This window comes from Labrus bergylta, chromosome 4 (genome assembly GCF_963930695.1).
Source record: "Labrus bergylta chromosome 4, fLabBer1.1, whole genome shotgun sequence".
In the NCBI taxonomy this organism is placed as follows: domain Eukaryota; kingdom Metazoa; phylum Chordata; class Actinopteri; order Labriformes; family Labridae; genus Labrus; species Labrus bergylta.
This window is the reverse complement of record NC_089198.1, coordinates 8,770,132-8,785,556: the sequence shown is the minus strand read 5'-3', so window position 1 is coordinate 8,785,556 and position 15,425 is coordinate 8,770,132. Positions and strand designations below refer to the sequence as shown.

At 42.2% G+C, this 15,425-nt stretch overlaps 1 protein-coding gene across 8 annotated transcripts in view; it reads right to left on the bottom strand.

The window, feature by feature from the left end:
* pard3ab (par-3 family cell polarity regulator alpha, b) overlaps positions 1 to 15,425 on the bottom strand; it is a 270,589-nt gene that overhangs the window by 110,171 nt on the left and 144,993 nt on the right. For 6 of the 8 annotated variants that reach the window (XM_065953638.1, XM_065953634.1, XM_065953635.1 and 3 more), the window contains 3 exons: positions 12,466 to 12,513; positions 2,685 to 2,873; positions 892 to 1,062 (listed from right to left, as the gene is read on the bottom strand). In XM_065953638.1, coding sequence (XP_065809710.1) covers positions 892 to 1,062; positions 2,685 to 2,873; positions 12,466 to 12,513 — 408 coding nt within the window. The remainder of the gene's footprint in view (positions 1 to 891; positions 1,063 to 2,684; positions 2,874 to 12,465; positions 12,514 to 15,425) is intronic. The other 2 variants (XM_065953641.1, XM_065953636.1) reach the window with 1 other exon arrangement.

Genomic DNA, 15,425 nt, shown 5'->3' with positions numbered 1-15,425 from the left:
ATGCAGCAAAGGGCAGAGGTCAAATTCAAACCCACGGCCACTGCAACGAGTGCTGCCGCCTCCATACAGAGGGTGTGCATGCAACAGAATTGCTTAGATGATCAACTCCCCATCTTGTACTTTTTTGCTGCCCTTGACATGATACATATGCCTTTAGAAAAAAGTGTACCTCAAGGTGTAACCACTGTCGGGTCCACGATCGAGCCATGTTGCTCTGATAACCACGGAGATCAAATCTTACTACTTGCAATATGTGTGTCCAGTTTGATGAATTTTTGCTCTCAAATTGAACTAATACTCTGCAAACAATTGAGTCAAAATATTACATCACATTACATGTCCCCGACGCACAAGCCCGGCAGATTGAAAAAAAAAAGGAAAAATTCTAAATCCAAACTGTCATCAGGAACAGACTCTGAAAATCAGCACGTAAAGAAATATCTGAGCAGTAAACTGTGAATGAAAGCACTCCCCCATTTACTCCATCACAAATGTTGACATGTCCTTGTGCAGGGTGTTAAACCCCTCCCTTCCTCCAGTTTTTTTCCCACAGTAATTGCTCGGGGGTCAGTGGTCAACACTACAGAACCAGCGCTGTAATGTGTGCAGCTCTGAGGTGTGAACATGTGAAGCTCGAGTGTGAAGCAGGGCTGCAGCTGCTGTGAAAGGTTACATGTGCTCGGCCGGGGTAAATCAAACAATTAATCATGAATCTCTTCCAGTATGAAGTCTTTTCAAAAGAACCATGTCGCTTCCGCTCAACGCATTCCAACACCGCGTCTCATTCTCTCGTCACAGAGCGACCACAAACAAATAAATAAATGGGATCAAAATGTCTCAGAGCTAGAGGCCTGTCGCCCCCCAAAGCCCGTCTTTAACCTCGCTCCTCACCTCGTTTCTCTTGGCCACTCTCCGGGCCACGATGAGCTGGATCATCCCCCGCTTGTTGCCTTCCGTCGACATGGACTTGCGCAGCGTCTCCATGGCGTCCTGGTTGGTCTTTCCCAACAACGACTCCCCGTTGACAGCAATCAACTGGTCGTTCACTCGAAGTCGACCGTCCTGATGATGTTGGACGAGATAGAAGACGTTTAAAAGTGTTTAAAAAAAAAAAACTGCTCACAGCACATGCTGCGTGATGAGAAAGCAAGTTGACAATTACCATTATCTCATCAGACTAAGAGCGGCGCTCGCTGAGTGTATCCTGTTTGATCTTTATCTCATCCACAGAGAAGTGTGCTTTTAAGTCCATTATTATGTTCTGTCAACACAAGCCTGTGTGAAAAGCAATCAAGCTAAAAGACTGCTGAAAGTGACAGCAGACAGAAAACAGAGAACATGGCGATTTGTGTTCACTGAGTTTATCAATGATTGAACATCTCGTCATAGCAGCTCAGGAACACAGAAAAACGTGGCGCTCACATTTCTCCGCTAAGGGCTTCTGAGTGATTGTAAGATAAAAAAGAAGAAGATGTTTGCTGCATGAGATCTTCCTTTTATCTTGTCACTTTACAACAGATCGTCAGCAGATATCAGAGAGTTATATTTGAAGCCTTTTGTGATCGTCTAAGTTTGTTCCTCTTGGCATGTTTAGGGTTTGGAGTTTATTTTGCACATGGACGATCAGTAGCTCATTATGAAGGGAGGCATATCAGATATATATGTTGACATTAGCATCCTTTACAGTACATTATGATAGTGCATATGACGTTATATCATATTACAAGTCAATTAAACAGAAGTTAAAAAAGCAGCTTTTTGTTGAAATGATCAACCGTGCAGAGATACCTCCCTTCAAACCCTCTAGTCTTAGATCCTCAGGTGGGGGCCTCCTGGTCAATCCAAAGTCGAGACTTAAAACTAAAGGTGACCGGCCCTTTTCAGTCAGGGCCCCTCGACTTTGGAACGACCTCCCTGAGGAGGTAAGACTTTCCCTCAATTCTTTTAAATCCCTTCTTAAAACATACTTTTACAGACTTGCTTTTATGTGATGTCATCTTCTTAATGTCTTCTCTTACTGGTTTTACTATTTTTATCTTCTTTTACATCTTACTGTTCTTTTATTTATGCTCTTATCTTAACTCCTCTTATGTTTTAACTTGGTAATTTCTTATCTTACTTACTTAATCTATTTATGTTTTATATTTATATTTACTTTTTATTATTATTAATATTATAGTTTTTTGTCCTTTAACCACTTGTTTCTATTTCTTTTCCTGCTCTTACCTTCTTATTGCTGTTATCTTCTGATTTACTTTTAGCTCTTTTAGTTTCTTACATCTTTTTAAATCTTTGCTCCTCTTGGTCTCAGCTCGTGTTGTTGGGTTCTTGTGATGGTTCTTATGATGGTTCTTGTGATGGTTCTTATGATGGTTCTTATGATGGTTCTTGTGATGGTTCTTATGATGGTTCTTATGATGGTTCTTATGATGGTTCTTGTGATGGTCGGGTTAAATATGTCTGTTGTGTATCGTGCACTTTGGGTTCTTTTCTGTTGAATTGTATTTAATTATTTTGAGTATTTTGCATTTGTTATGTTCTTGCTGTTGTTTCTGTTCTTCTGTGTTTGGTTTAGTTTGTTCTTGTTTGTCAAAGCACTTTGTAAACCTGTGTTTATAAAAGGTGCTATAGAAATAAAGTTATTATTATCATTATTATCCACTTAAGAGCAGGATGTATCGTACTTTGCAGGCGGCTCCTCCGTTAATGATGGATTTGACAAAGATGCCCAGGTCGGCGTGGTTCTCCTTGGAGCGGTTGCCCTTGACGCTGACGCCCAACCCGGCCGACCCCGAGTCACTGAGGGGGATCTCGAAGGTCAGGAACTCTCTGGTCCCGTCTGGAGTCAGGACCAAGTCGTCCTCCTCCGACTTCTGTGAGAGGATGAAACGAAGAAAAGAGAAGAGAGACAGACATTTAGATTCTGAGAAATACCTCGAACAGATTCAGATTAAATCCTAAAACCCAAACAGGAAGAGCAAAAATAACACAATGCATATTTAATCAGACAAATCACAAATATTGATGCTTTTATTCCAGCCCAAAGTAAAAACATTAAGCCCCTTTAATTCCTGCTCTGAGGGTCGTCCGCATGGCCGGAGTTAAAAGGACATTCATTTGGCCACTTGAGGTTAATGAAAAGTACTTTTGCATATAAATTGCAGCTGGGGCAGACAGCACGGAGGTAAATCAGAGTGCAAGCTCATTAGCTAGCATCAGATATATTAGTGTTAAACAGAAGAGCGCTGCTAAGTGTTCAATCAGGTACTTAGTATACACAGGTGGGGACTTATCTCCCACAATCAAGACACAACGCTCGGGTTTATCAATGCCAAAGGGTCTTTAAGGCTTTTTAGAAAGTATAACAAACTAATTATAGAAGGATTTTTATCAGAATCAGGACTAATGGGGGCTAAAGTGAGTCAGATTTAGGGCGATTCAGTAGCAGTCAAAGTCAGAGGAGGTTCAAGAGAAAGATTGTTAAGTTCATGTTGGTTTCATTTATATCTGTAACCCCTCCTCTACGAAACAAATACTGCAGATACTTTTAGATTTGTGTTTAAAGTGTAGCATGACGCTAGTTTCTACAGGACGCATGCATTTCGTAGCATCCTGTACCAACCTGCACATGCCAGTTTTAATACAAACTTTTAACAAAAAAAGGTTTTAATGTTAATGTTAAGCTACGTTCTAGTACTGTATAACAGCAAAAAAAAGAATAATGTGAGGAAGACCGTTTTTCTCATATTTGAGTGTCAAGAAAAAATCTAAAAGTTTGAGGATAAAATGAACACTCTGTTCTGAAAATGTTTTAAAACATTTCACTTCCTGACCTCAGGACTCGGATTCAAAGAAATACAAGAAAGAAATGGAATGAAATCTTTTTCCTCTATTTCCTTTTTTTGGTATGACTGAAACACATTAAACCGCAGTAGGATAAACCCACCACCAGGGGGCTCTCAATCAAAACAATAACAAAAGATGATGTTGAGTCTGGAGGGGGGAATCATGGGAGTGATTCTCTCTGTTACTTCGACCCTACGCCCGATGAAAACAATGCCACGTTCACCGTAATCAAGACGAACCGGCGAAACCGACCTGAGGAAGAGAATATGTTTACCGACGAGCTGATGTATCCGAGTAGAATTTACGTGATGTATTTATCACAGCAGCTCATACAGCGACAGTATGGCAGCTTTCAGCAGCAGCTCTCATTATGTAGCGGTCTATGGCGTAACATCCGGTGTTTCTATGGCAACAATAAACATGTTGTGTGTCTGTTAATTATTTCAGTGTAAAAATTCGACATATCGTATCTTTAAAAGTCCAACGTTAGAGTGGATAATTAAAATTTAGATTCTAAAATTAAACTTTATTCTGAACATTTTGACCTCATCAAAGTTTTTGTCACCAAAAATTGAAGTTTCACTTTAATCTCGATTTAGTCCAATGTTCAAATTTGTCCAAATTTCTAGGCGTAAACGGACTTGGGGGGGCCTACTGGTTAGTGCGTGCGCCCCATGTACAGAGGCTAAAATCTTCAAGAGGGGGGCGGCCCAGGTTCGAATCCCACCTGCGGCTCCTTTTTTTCGCACGTCCTTCCCACTGTGCACTGTCCATTCTCTAAAAATAAAGGCAGAAAAAGCCCTAAAAATAAACATGAAAAAAAAAAAGTCTGTACACTTAAAGGACTCAGATGAACATCAGAGAACTGATTCAACCCGCCATGCAGCTGCTTCATGATGCAGAGTGCGTCAAACTGGCAGAAAAACTTCCCAGTAAGCCGACATGAACACAGCAGCCTAATTGACATGCTGAGTGCTCTCTCTTTCTCTCCTTTCCTCCACAACAGGTGCTCTCTCTCTCTCTCTCTCTCTCTCTCTCTCTCTCTCTCTCTCTCTCTCTCTTCCAGCTCAACAATAAAAAGCTGTTCTCTCTTGCTTGTTATTTGACAGCTGTCCTCTGAATAGATGGGTGCGTGCACGCTCACGCCTGGCAATTATTGTGCACGCCTAATGAATTCAATCATGGGGCTCGGTGTCAGCATGTCATTAGCTCCCTTTGTTTGCTCGCAGAGAGATGGGATTGCTCTGGGTTTGGAAAAGTGAGGGAGGGAGAGTCGGAGCAGGGAAGGAGGTGGGGGGGGGGGAGATGCAGGAGAGAGGAGGAGAAGGACATAAGAAGGAGGTATGGAAGAGGAAAGGAAATGGGGACCGAGGAAGGAAGGAAGAAGGGAAGGAAGAGCATTACTTTAGTCTCTGCATGTTTTAGAAAGACAAAAGAAAAGCCACCGGTAATTAATTTACGACCTTAAAAAAAGCCATTTCTATTTTATTAGACACATTTCATGAGAAGTGCTACAGAATAATAGCTCACTAGACCAAAGGAATTGAATAACTTTGGAACCTAAAATCCAATTTATTAAGCCTGGAATTAAATCAGAGGCTAACTCGTGAAGACTTAATCAACACAGTCCTCTTGAACAGCCGACGGTCAGAGTCAGAAATGAGAAAACAGGAAGTGTCATTCTAGGAGTCCCAAACTGAAACGGATCAGCGATGCACAGAACAGTACAGGAACATGAAGGCTGGCTCTGATTTAATGTGTTACATTAACGCACACTGGACTTTAATATTTTCTGTTTACATGCACACTGAGGAGTTTTTTTTCTGGAGGATATTTTCACTGTACATCCTGCACAAAGTACCTGCACATCTGCACAGCTCCTTCTGTACATTTTGTGTGTTGAGCTCTGATGTTTTATAGCTTCTTACTTTTTTTTTTTTGCTTCAGTGCTTTGCCATTTGATTCACACTAAAAAAAACACCAAACATCTGTGTTTCCAGGTCAAGGTTCAAATCTCCATGGTTACATTGCTAAAACGTTACAGAGCCGCCCTCTATCATATCGTTCTCTCTTTTCTCTACACGTCATTAAGACGGTTTCTCCTGAGGTTCCAGTCATGTTATTCTAGTTATTCTAATAATGCTTCAGGTACTGATGGCTGTTTTCCTGCTGGAGTTGTGTAGCTTTTAAAAAAAAATGGTCGATTGAAGAGTTTTCAGAGGAAGCTAAAAAAGAGTGAGATAAATAAAACAGGCGGAGGAAACTGTAAGGAAGACGAGGTGAACAAAGGTGAGGAGAGGGAGAGGAGTGATGGGCTCAAGAGGAGGGGGAAAGAAAGAGCGAGGGGTGAAAAGGCGTGGAAGAAAAGTGAGAGTGTGCGAGCATGACAATGACAGAGCGAGCGGGCGAGGGAGCGAGGGAGTGTGAATGAAAAGGCGGACAGAAAGGGAAGAATCCATGTGGAACACAAAGGGAGACAGACACACTGCCACCTCTCTCACTGTACGTCCACCTCTCTCTCTCTCTCTCTCTTTCTCCTGTCTCTTTATATCGCTCCCTCCTTTCTGTCACTCCTCCCGCTGCTCATTTTCCTTTTTATTTCTGCGCCGCCTGTCCTCTCTAACCCTCATTTTGTCTCTTTACCTTTCACAAACCCTCCATTTCCTCCTCTTCATTTCTCTTTCTGTCATCCCAGATTTACGAGAGAAGAAGCACGACTGTTCTGAAGCAGCTCAACCTGAGGAGCCGCTGTTGTTTTTGGAACAAAGCCTTGTGTTTGAAATTAGTTTTCGTTTTTTTTTTATCAAATGGGGTTAAAATGACAGCTTCGCACTCTGAAGCGGCTGAGGTAAACAGCTTTTTGAAAAAAGCTAAAAAGCCTTCCAGGTGACATTAAGATGACAACTTTGTGATTTTTTTCAGGGCTGCACGGAGGAAATACCCATTATCTGAGGAACAAGTGGCATCTATAAACCCCAGATTCAATTATTATTCTCAGCCTGTTTGGTTTTCTAACAAGAGAAAAAGAAACAGTAAGTGTGTTTGAATGACTGAATCGTGGCTTTGTCTGTTTGAAAACAGAGAATAGGCAATCACAGAGAGTGTGTGTGTGTGTGTGTGTGTGTGTGTGTGTGTGTGGGGGGGGGGGGGTGTAAGAGGTTTCTTGTCTTTGCTACTCAAGAGCAGATGTTCTCTGCAGAGTTCAGTTTTGTAGTTTATAAATATAAAGAAGACAAAGAAGAAGTCATGTTGCACTCTCCTGTCATCCTGAGGGGAGCATGGTGAGGGAGATAAGGCTGTGTCATTAGCCAATCAGGTGACAGATATGAATCATGATGGGACAGTTTGATATTCAATAATATATTGTAATCATTTTAAGTTAAGCATGGTGATGTTACCCTCTTTATGACTGAATGTTCTTTAGGATTTCTAGTGGGGTGTGAATCAAACAAAGCACAAAATGAAGTGCTGACTGGATATTTGTTGGAAAAACGATGATTTAAAAAATCTGTATCGTTGAGAATCAAAAGTGTTAAAAAGTAATTACATCATAATATTCACAAGTGTCTGTGAAATTACTTTGTATTGGGGGCGCTAATAGCCTAGCGGTTGCGACGCATGCACCATGTACAGAGGCTATAGTCCTCAGTGAAGCGGCTGCGGGTTCGAATCCGACCTCGGCCCTTTGCGGCATGTCATCCTCCCCTCACTCTCTACTCCCAACATTTCCTGTCTTTCTTCAGCTGTTCTATCTCATAAAGGCAAAAAGGCCCAAAAAATATCTTAGAAAAAATTAAATTACTTATATTTCTTTAGTATTTGGGGCGCCAGCTGCCTAGTGGTTATGTCACGCCTCATGTAAAGAGGCTGTAGTCCTTCATGCCGGCATGCAGCACAGGTGAAAGTCGGATTGCAGCCCCCCTCTTGGATTTCCTACTCTAACCACTTTCCTCTCAAATAAAGGCTAAAAGCTCAAAAAATGAATTTTAGAAAAAAAAATAAAAAAATGTCAATATGATTTTAATGTTGTATCTGCACCACATCTCCAATTTCCAAATCTGTTTATGTTGAGCTGATAATGACAATAAAGGCCTTGTCTTCCTGAATAGCAATTAGAATTTGTTTAACAAACATTTTAGCAAATAAAAGCACATTTGCTTGTATCAGTAAAAAAAAACAAACAAAAAAAAAAACAGGGTGCTCTCTCTTCTCTTTCCCTCCACTGAACTTCTCCCACAAAGCACATCTAAAGCTCGTACCCTCCTCACCCTCCTCACCCTCCTCTGTATTCCACAGAGTGACTCAATATTTAGCATATGAGAGAATTCAAAGTCGTCCCTTTTTTTCCCCACTTGATTCCACTTCTCACTTCCACACTTCTCTCCAGCTGCCGGTGCCTGACACGATTAACAAGTCGGCGGAGAGAGAGCTCAACTTTGGACCGGACAAACCTGTCGCTGTGATGCCGGTTAAAGAAAGTTGCGAAAGGTGGTGAAAAAAAAGGAAGAAAGAGAGGGTGCTGGAAAAGGAGAAGGAGAAGGAGGGGGGGTGAGAAGGAGGCAGTGAAGGGTGTAATTGGTCGAGGGAAGTCAGGCATGGAGAGCATTGTTGGCTGCCTACTGTAGCACAAATCTCTTTTTATTCATACTCCAACTCTCTATCTCTACTTTACCTCCCTCACTTTCTATCGCTACATTTATCATCCACATTTTCGCACCCTTTTCCTCCCTCTCCATCCCTCTTTTTCCTCTCCCCTTTAAAATTGACACTACATTTCCAAAAAAGTGTGTGAACACACCTGCGAGCACACTTCTCTCCTTTCATGCTTCAACCCTTTGTTCAAATAGAAAAAAGGAAAATCTCAACGCTCTCTTCCCTCTTCTTCATCAATCTGCCATTCTCTACAACCTCTTTTCTGCTCTCCTGCCTCTTGGTTCCACTTCTTTTCAGAACTCCAATTTTCCCTCTCTCTCTCTTACCCCTCTCTCGTCTACCCCCTCCTCGCCTTTGCTCTCTCTCTCTCTCTCGCTCTACTCTCACTCTTTTTTTTTTTTCTGAAGCTTCACGCTGGAGCTCCATGCTGATAGACCATGAATATCAAATACCTGTGCGATCGACGGAGCCGGGCCTGGCACAGCATGGAGGAGGAGATGAGGAAGGCAGGTGTGTGTGTGTGTGTGTGTGTGTGTGTGTGAGTGACATGAGTGAGAAAGTGAAGGCAGCTCTGAGTGTGTCTAAAGGTGGATATGTGACAGTAAAAAGCACACAAGCAGCACCCTGCAAATGTCATCTTTGTATCCTGCACACAACGCTTACACTGCCACTCTGCAATGCTGCCATGTGATGACGATATCATGTGTGGGGGAAGAATCAGTGATACCCACACACACTCTTAACTTCTTACTTTCTGTTTAAACTGAATCAGCTGTTCTCTCTCTCTCTCTCTCTCTACTCTTTGGACGGCCTGCAGCTCGCTCTTTAAAAAGCTACACAACCCACTAGAAACCATTTATAACCTCATCCAACCCCGAGCAATTACACCAGCAGCTGCTCCATGTCGCTCCACGTATGTGTGCGCTGCTGTGTGAGTAAACTTATGTGTGAAAGTGCAGTGTCAGTATGTGTGTGTGTGTGTGTGTGTGTGTGTGTGAATCTGAGGTGTGTTTCTGAGAAGCACACCATATGGCTTGTGTGTGTGTTTTTTTTTTTTTTAAGTTTTCAATGCTTCAGTTTAGTCTGTGTAACTTTACACTTGTAAAGTGTGTGTGTGTGTGTGTGTGTGTGTGTGTGTGTGTGTGTGTGTGTGTGTGTGTGTGTGTGTGTGTGTGTCTGCAGAGGGCCAGGTGGCAGCTTGAAACATCACTTTAATTAAGCCGGAGAGTCTGTGTTCTGCGGTCGAAAACGGCCCGCTCTGATTGACTCGTATGTGTCACCGACAGGCTGCTAACAGAGAACACAGAAGCAGCATCAAGTGGGCTGCCACAGGTCTGCAGCCATTAATCACTGCGCCGCTCACACCGCGTTTATTACAACACAGAGTGAGGGAACTCGTGAATACTCCCCAGTATGTCATAAAAACTCAACGCTTTTTTTTTTTTTTTTTTTTTTTAAAGGTGGGAGGGAGTATTCTGATTTTTTACTTATGTAATATGACAACATACAGCAATGAAATATCCATCCATTCCATTATCTAAACTGCTTTGTCCCATTGGGGTTACAGGGGGGGAGAGAGGGGGGGGGTGGAGCCAATCCCAGCTGTCATTGGGTGAGATGCAGGTACATCCTGGAAATGGTCGCCGTTCACACTACGGGCAATTTTAGAGTCATCGATTAACCAAAGAGAATGTCTTTGGACTGTGGGAGGAAGTTGGAGAGCACCCACTCATGCACGGGGAGAACATGCAAACAGTTCTCAAAACAGAACTGTTCAAGAGGGGTTCAAACCAGGAACCATCTTGCTGTGAGACGACTCATATTCAAGTTCTCATTAGAAGAATTCCTTATTTCTTTGTATATTTTCTATCATGTTATTGTTATGTTATTGTTTTCTCACTGCAGACAAATACAACATGCATTTTATTTATTTCATAATGCACCTTTTCTAATGTTGCAACTTGTTGTTGTGCTAATAATAGCCTTTATATATACTTCGCTGTTCCATGTGTGTTTAAGTGCAGCAGCTGAACTGAAGTCAAGGAGCACAAATAAGTAAGACTGTAACACAACTGAGTCACAACATACTCACTTTCATATTGTGCTCTCATTATTGAATCTAAATCACTGACGATCTGTGATGTGAGCGTTGAACGTGGATATTTGAGATGGATTCTGCTGTAAAATAATGTTTCTAAAGCATGACTTGTGGCCCCTATCATTATATTAAGCTTATCAAACATACGACTAGGCTTCAGCATTGCTGAACAAATTATATATTGCATACAAATCTCACAGCCATTGATATATGAGCTGCTTATTAAAGAACGAATGTGAAACATTTGACACACAAATAGATCAGAAATCAAGAATATCCTGTGTGAATGTCTCTCTGAGTCATGACTGTCTACAACGAGTGAGAAGCGTGAGTCCCGCTGGCTGTGTTGTTGTTGGAGCCTTGTTTACATCATGTTTACATGGACAGGACGGCCTAAAGTTGTTTAAGTCAAGGACTAGAGAAAAGAAGAACATACTCACAGATTATTTGAATGTCATGTGTCTTTAGATCTCAGTCATTCTGTGTCTATGTATGTGCAATATGAAGCTATGAGCTAACCAAAGAGCGCTAACATCAGCATGCTAACACAACAATGCAGGTCACAGGTGATTGCAGCTCGAGAAAAGGACTATTTTGTCCACCGCTTGAGCTTAACGGTTCTTAATTATGACGCGTTCTAATCGATAACTCCTTCGTTTGAACGCGAGTGGAGAGGGGGGTTGGAGGTGTGTCTCTGGAGGAGAGCGGAGGCTTCAGTATGGGGGAGGTGCGGCCAAACAGCAGTTTGTTTTGGTTTCATGCTGGAGCTCAAGAGCGACACCTACTGGATCAAAAAGTCACACGTTCTTCCTTTAAGTGATGAATATGCATCACAGAGTCATTTAGATCTCTGCTGAGATCATTTATCTCTAAATGAGATTGACATTTTTACTCTACTGTGCTGTGTCATGACTTATGATTGTATCAGTATTAGCAAATTAAAGGTAGTTATCGTCCTACACCGACAGTGTGGAAATGCTTTAAGCCTAATTAAGTAATGTTAAAGACTATGACGTGTAATAAAATGTGTTTGCTGTATAAAGTAGTTGTGTCATGTTTGGAGCGCATCATCCAACCCACTGCCTGCAGGCCTCCTATACACATTCTGTATCATGACTTATAATACCGTACATTTGATGAGATACTTATACTGTATCATGAGCAGCCGATACGTTTCCTGCTTCACAAAATGCTTTATCATGTCATCAAGAAAACCTTCCTCATTACGCTCAAAGTGCCAACAGATTGCCAGTTTTATAACAGCTTTGTGTGCACAGGAAACATGCGCCGCGTGATAGATAGCATCTTGGCACGCCGGAGCTTGCAGCATTACCGCTGCCGAACGCTGATGGCTTTTCAATATAGCATCGCAGTCATTTTCCATAAGCCTGTGTGACTAATGGCATAAACAATGGAGCTGAATGTTCACGTTATGGGCCCCATTATGGAACTATCAGGGCAGGCATGTAAAGACGGATGTGTTTGATCAGCACTCTATTGTGGGGAGCCAGGTGCAGGGAGGAGGTTTCTCGTCTTTAAGTGTGTTTTAAGAGTGTGTGTGTGTGTGTGAGGAGAGAGGAAGAGCGGAGTCGAAAGCAGAGATGCAAAGAGCTTTAAAAAAGAAGACAAGAGCGAGAGAAATACAATGAAAATTGAAGAAGAGTGAAGCTATAAAGTGCTGGAAGAGAGAGAGAGAACCCCAACAACAAAGTGTTTTGTTTCTACACACCATTGGCAAAGCAATGAATTGCTTAAATGACTCCCAGTCTATTTGTGAAGCCACCCCCAAAGTATCTCATTTTGCTTTGATGCCTTTTTACCCAGGCAGCGTAATGACCCAAGCTCGGTGATGTCATGCAGCAAGTTACCTCTATCAGCCAATGGGTTTTCCCTGCTGTCACGGGCTGCCTCGGATGCTGAAGGGAGCAGTCAAAGTCAACAGGTTAGACAGAGGCCACTTCCAATGCAGGAAATGTAATGAGGACAATCTCAGGTAGAAAAATACAAAACATAGTGACGTCCAGGATTGTGAATGTGACGGCTGATGGGGTTGAAAGCAAATACAAATGTTCCTATAAGCTCCTAAATTGTGTGAACGAATCAAATGGAGAATCATTTTGTTGCACAAAAAACAATAAAAGTCCAATAAGTGAACGTGCTTTAGAGCCGGATACAAAAAAAACCAAAAAAAAACAAAGTGTCACGCAACTAACAACAGGCTCCAGTGGAGTGCTGCAAGGAAGAAAATATGGGGGTGATTTTTAGGTCATTGGAGCAATTTCCAGAAGTGAGTGCTTTTTTCTCTTTTTTTTTTTTTTATTTCCACTTCAGTTGTTGCATTTTGTCTGCCGTGTAACCCTCCACAAAGCTCTCAGTTACTTACAGGATGAGTCATGCCATGCCAGCCTCTTAACAACCTCAGCCTTAGTGCCAGGAAACCTACAGATGTAGAAGCTGCCCAATAACTGAACCTTGTTATTTGTTATTTTACATGTGTTATTAAAAGACGGAAGACAGAAGGATTAGGAATGTTAGAGCAACAAAAAACATTAGATATGCTATAGCTCCACTAAGCCCAACATGTCATCTCGTTTGTTCATCTTAAATCTTGTTTTTTTTTTGTCTTTCAACTCCAACTTTAATATCCACTCTCTTTATGGTAGCTGCATGGGGCAGGGACAAAATACTGACATGGTGATATATCATCATCCTGACCTGTGTTAGACAATCATCGTGTCCATGGCGCCACACATCGATGTTTTGACAAAAAGAATACGATGCTCACCACAGATTTCTCAGACAGGTCAACTCATCTCACCATGTCACTACACTTCATGAGAATGAGGGTAACATTAACAAAACTTCTGTAATTTGATGCGCAACCAGGACTTGAACTGGCGACCCTCCAGTTCCCAACCCAAGTCCCTACTGACTGAGTTACTGGTTTAAGTCCTTTTGCGGACCAAGTCTGAAAATTGGTAGCTGGAGAGGTGCTGGTTCACTTCCTGAGCACTGCTGAGGTGCCCTTGAGCAAGACACCGAAAAGTATTCTCATTTATATCCATATTTTTACATATTTAAAGCAAAGTATGTATTGTCCAGTCTTCTCTTTTTTAAGTTTCTATACATGGTTTCCCATTACTCTTCTTGTACGCGGTTCTTTTGTAATAATTGTACTTCCTCTAAACCCGGGACCTTAGCTCCTTTTCATGAACCTTCAAGCTCTGCAATGACAATAAAGCTCCTTTAATCCTTGAATCTTTATTTCTGGAATATGAGGCTTGTGAATATGCACAGTTGGATTTTCTGTTGGTCTCTGCTCTGCATTTATGGCACGTCGGCAGGATATGCAATACGATTAAGTGACAGATGAATGTCTTTTCTTTCCTATGGGACACTTTTACACTTATTAAAACTGAAAGAGTCATAGTCGACGTAGTGTGCAGTGTGAGGTGTCCTGTCAATAGTTTCACAAAGTCTATTTTATTATGATGGTCTGTGCAGAATGGTCTTTGAGGGGCTTTAATACCAGAGTGGTAATCTAATGACAAAAAGAATCATGACTGTAGTTCCCGCTCTACCTCGATCTCTATCTTAATCTTTTTGTAAATGCATCTAAAACTTCTAAATGGATAATCATCCATTAACATCAGCTCTGTTCTGTTGGATCCACACCCTGCATCTACAGCTCTACACCATCACAGTGCCTCTTCTGCTGCTGTTGTTGTTGTTTTCTTTGGCAGTGAGATGTTTAAAATGAGGCGCCTGACAGCAGATAACATCTGAGAGGCACAGACTCCATTATGGTGGTTGATGTTCCGGGAAAGAGCGAGGAGAGAGACTCATCTGGAGATTTGGAGTCAGGAAGGGAGAAAAAGGAAGTGGTGGTGAGAGGAGAGAAAAAATTGAGGGGAGAGGAGACGGCAATCCCATTTCTAATTCCCTCAATCTTTGTGCCTCTCGACCCTGTGGTTATATTGACATTTTGGGAAAAAGTGAATCAATTGCTCTTACTTTCCTGACTCCTGACAGCTACACAAAGAATTATTTTTTATAAAAATATACACACTTCAGTCTCTGCAGGTGAGGTGCTGAAGATGTACGTTGATTATTTGTGGGGAAACACTGACAAAAGAGTCACTTTAACACAAACATGGCTCCTTGACAGCAGCTAGCTGTTAGGAAATAAAACTACAAACTGACTTATTTCTATTACATGATGTAAAGAAGACCAAATAAAACCCAATCAGAGCTCCAGGGGCGCTGCTGCTTGTCAACTGGCAAGGCAGACATCTGCTTGGGGCCCCAGACCAATAAGGGGGGGCCCAGAGGGCTGACAAACTTTGGACCAAAGAAGCGACTCAAAATGTGCAAATTTTGCAATGACAGTAGGAAACCTCCCTAAGGGGGGCCCCATCTGACCGAATTCATCCTCGTTGCCCTTTTGCTCCAACTGACACTAGAATCGCCACTGCAGAGCTCAAGTTCTTTCCCACAGCTGGAGGTCCTTAAACTACTGCAGGGAAATGCAAATTTGTAAAATAACGAGTGTTTGCATCGATGGTGGAAGGACATCAGTGCGCATTGTAGTTCCTGAAAGTGCGTGTGTGTGTGCGTGTGCGTGTGCGTGTGCGTGTATGTGTGTGTGTTCGTGCAGATGTGACAGCTGTGCACCCAATATCCAACGACGTCCTGCCGTACCGCTCCTTGATGACGAGAATCATCCACACAGCTTGCAGGTACGACCGCCGTTCAAATTAACTGGCCGATTACGCGTCTAATGTGCCACTCAAAACCCAATCATATCACGCACACTTGAGCCAGATGT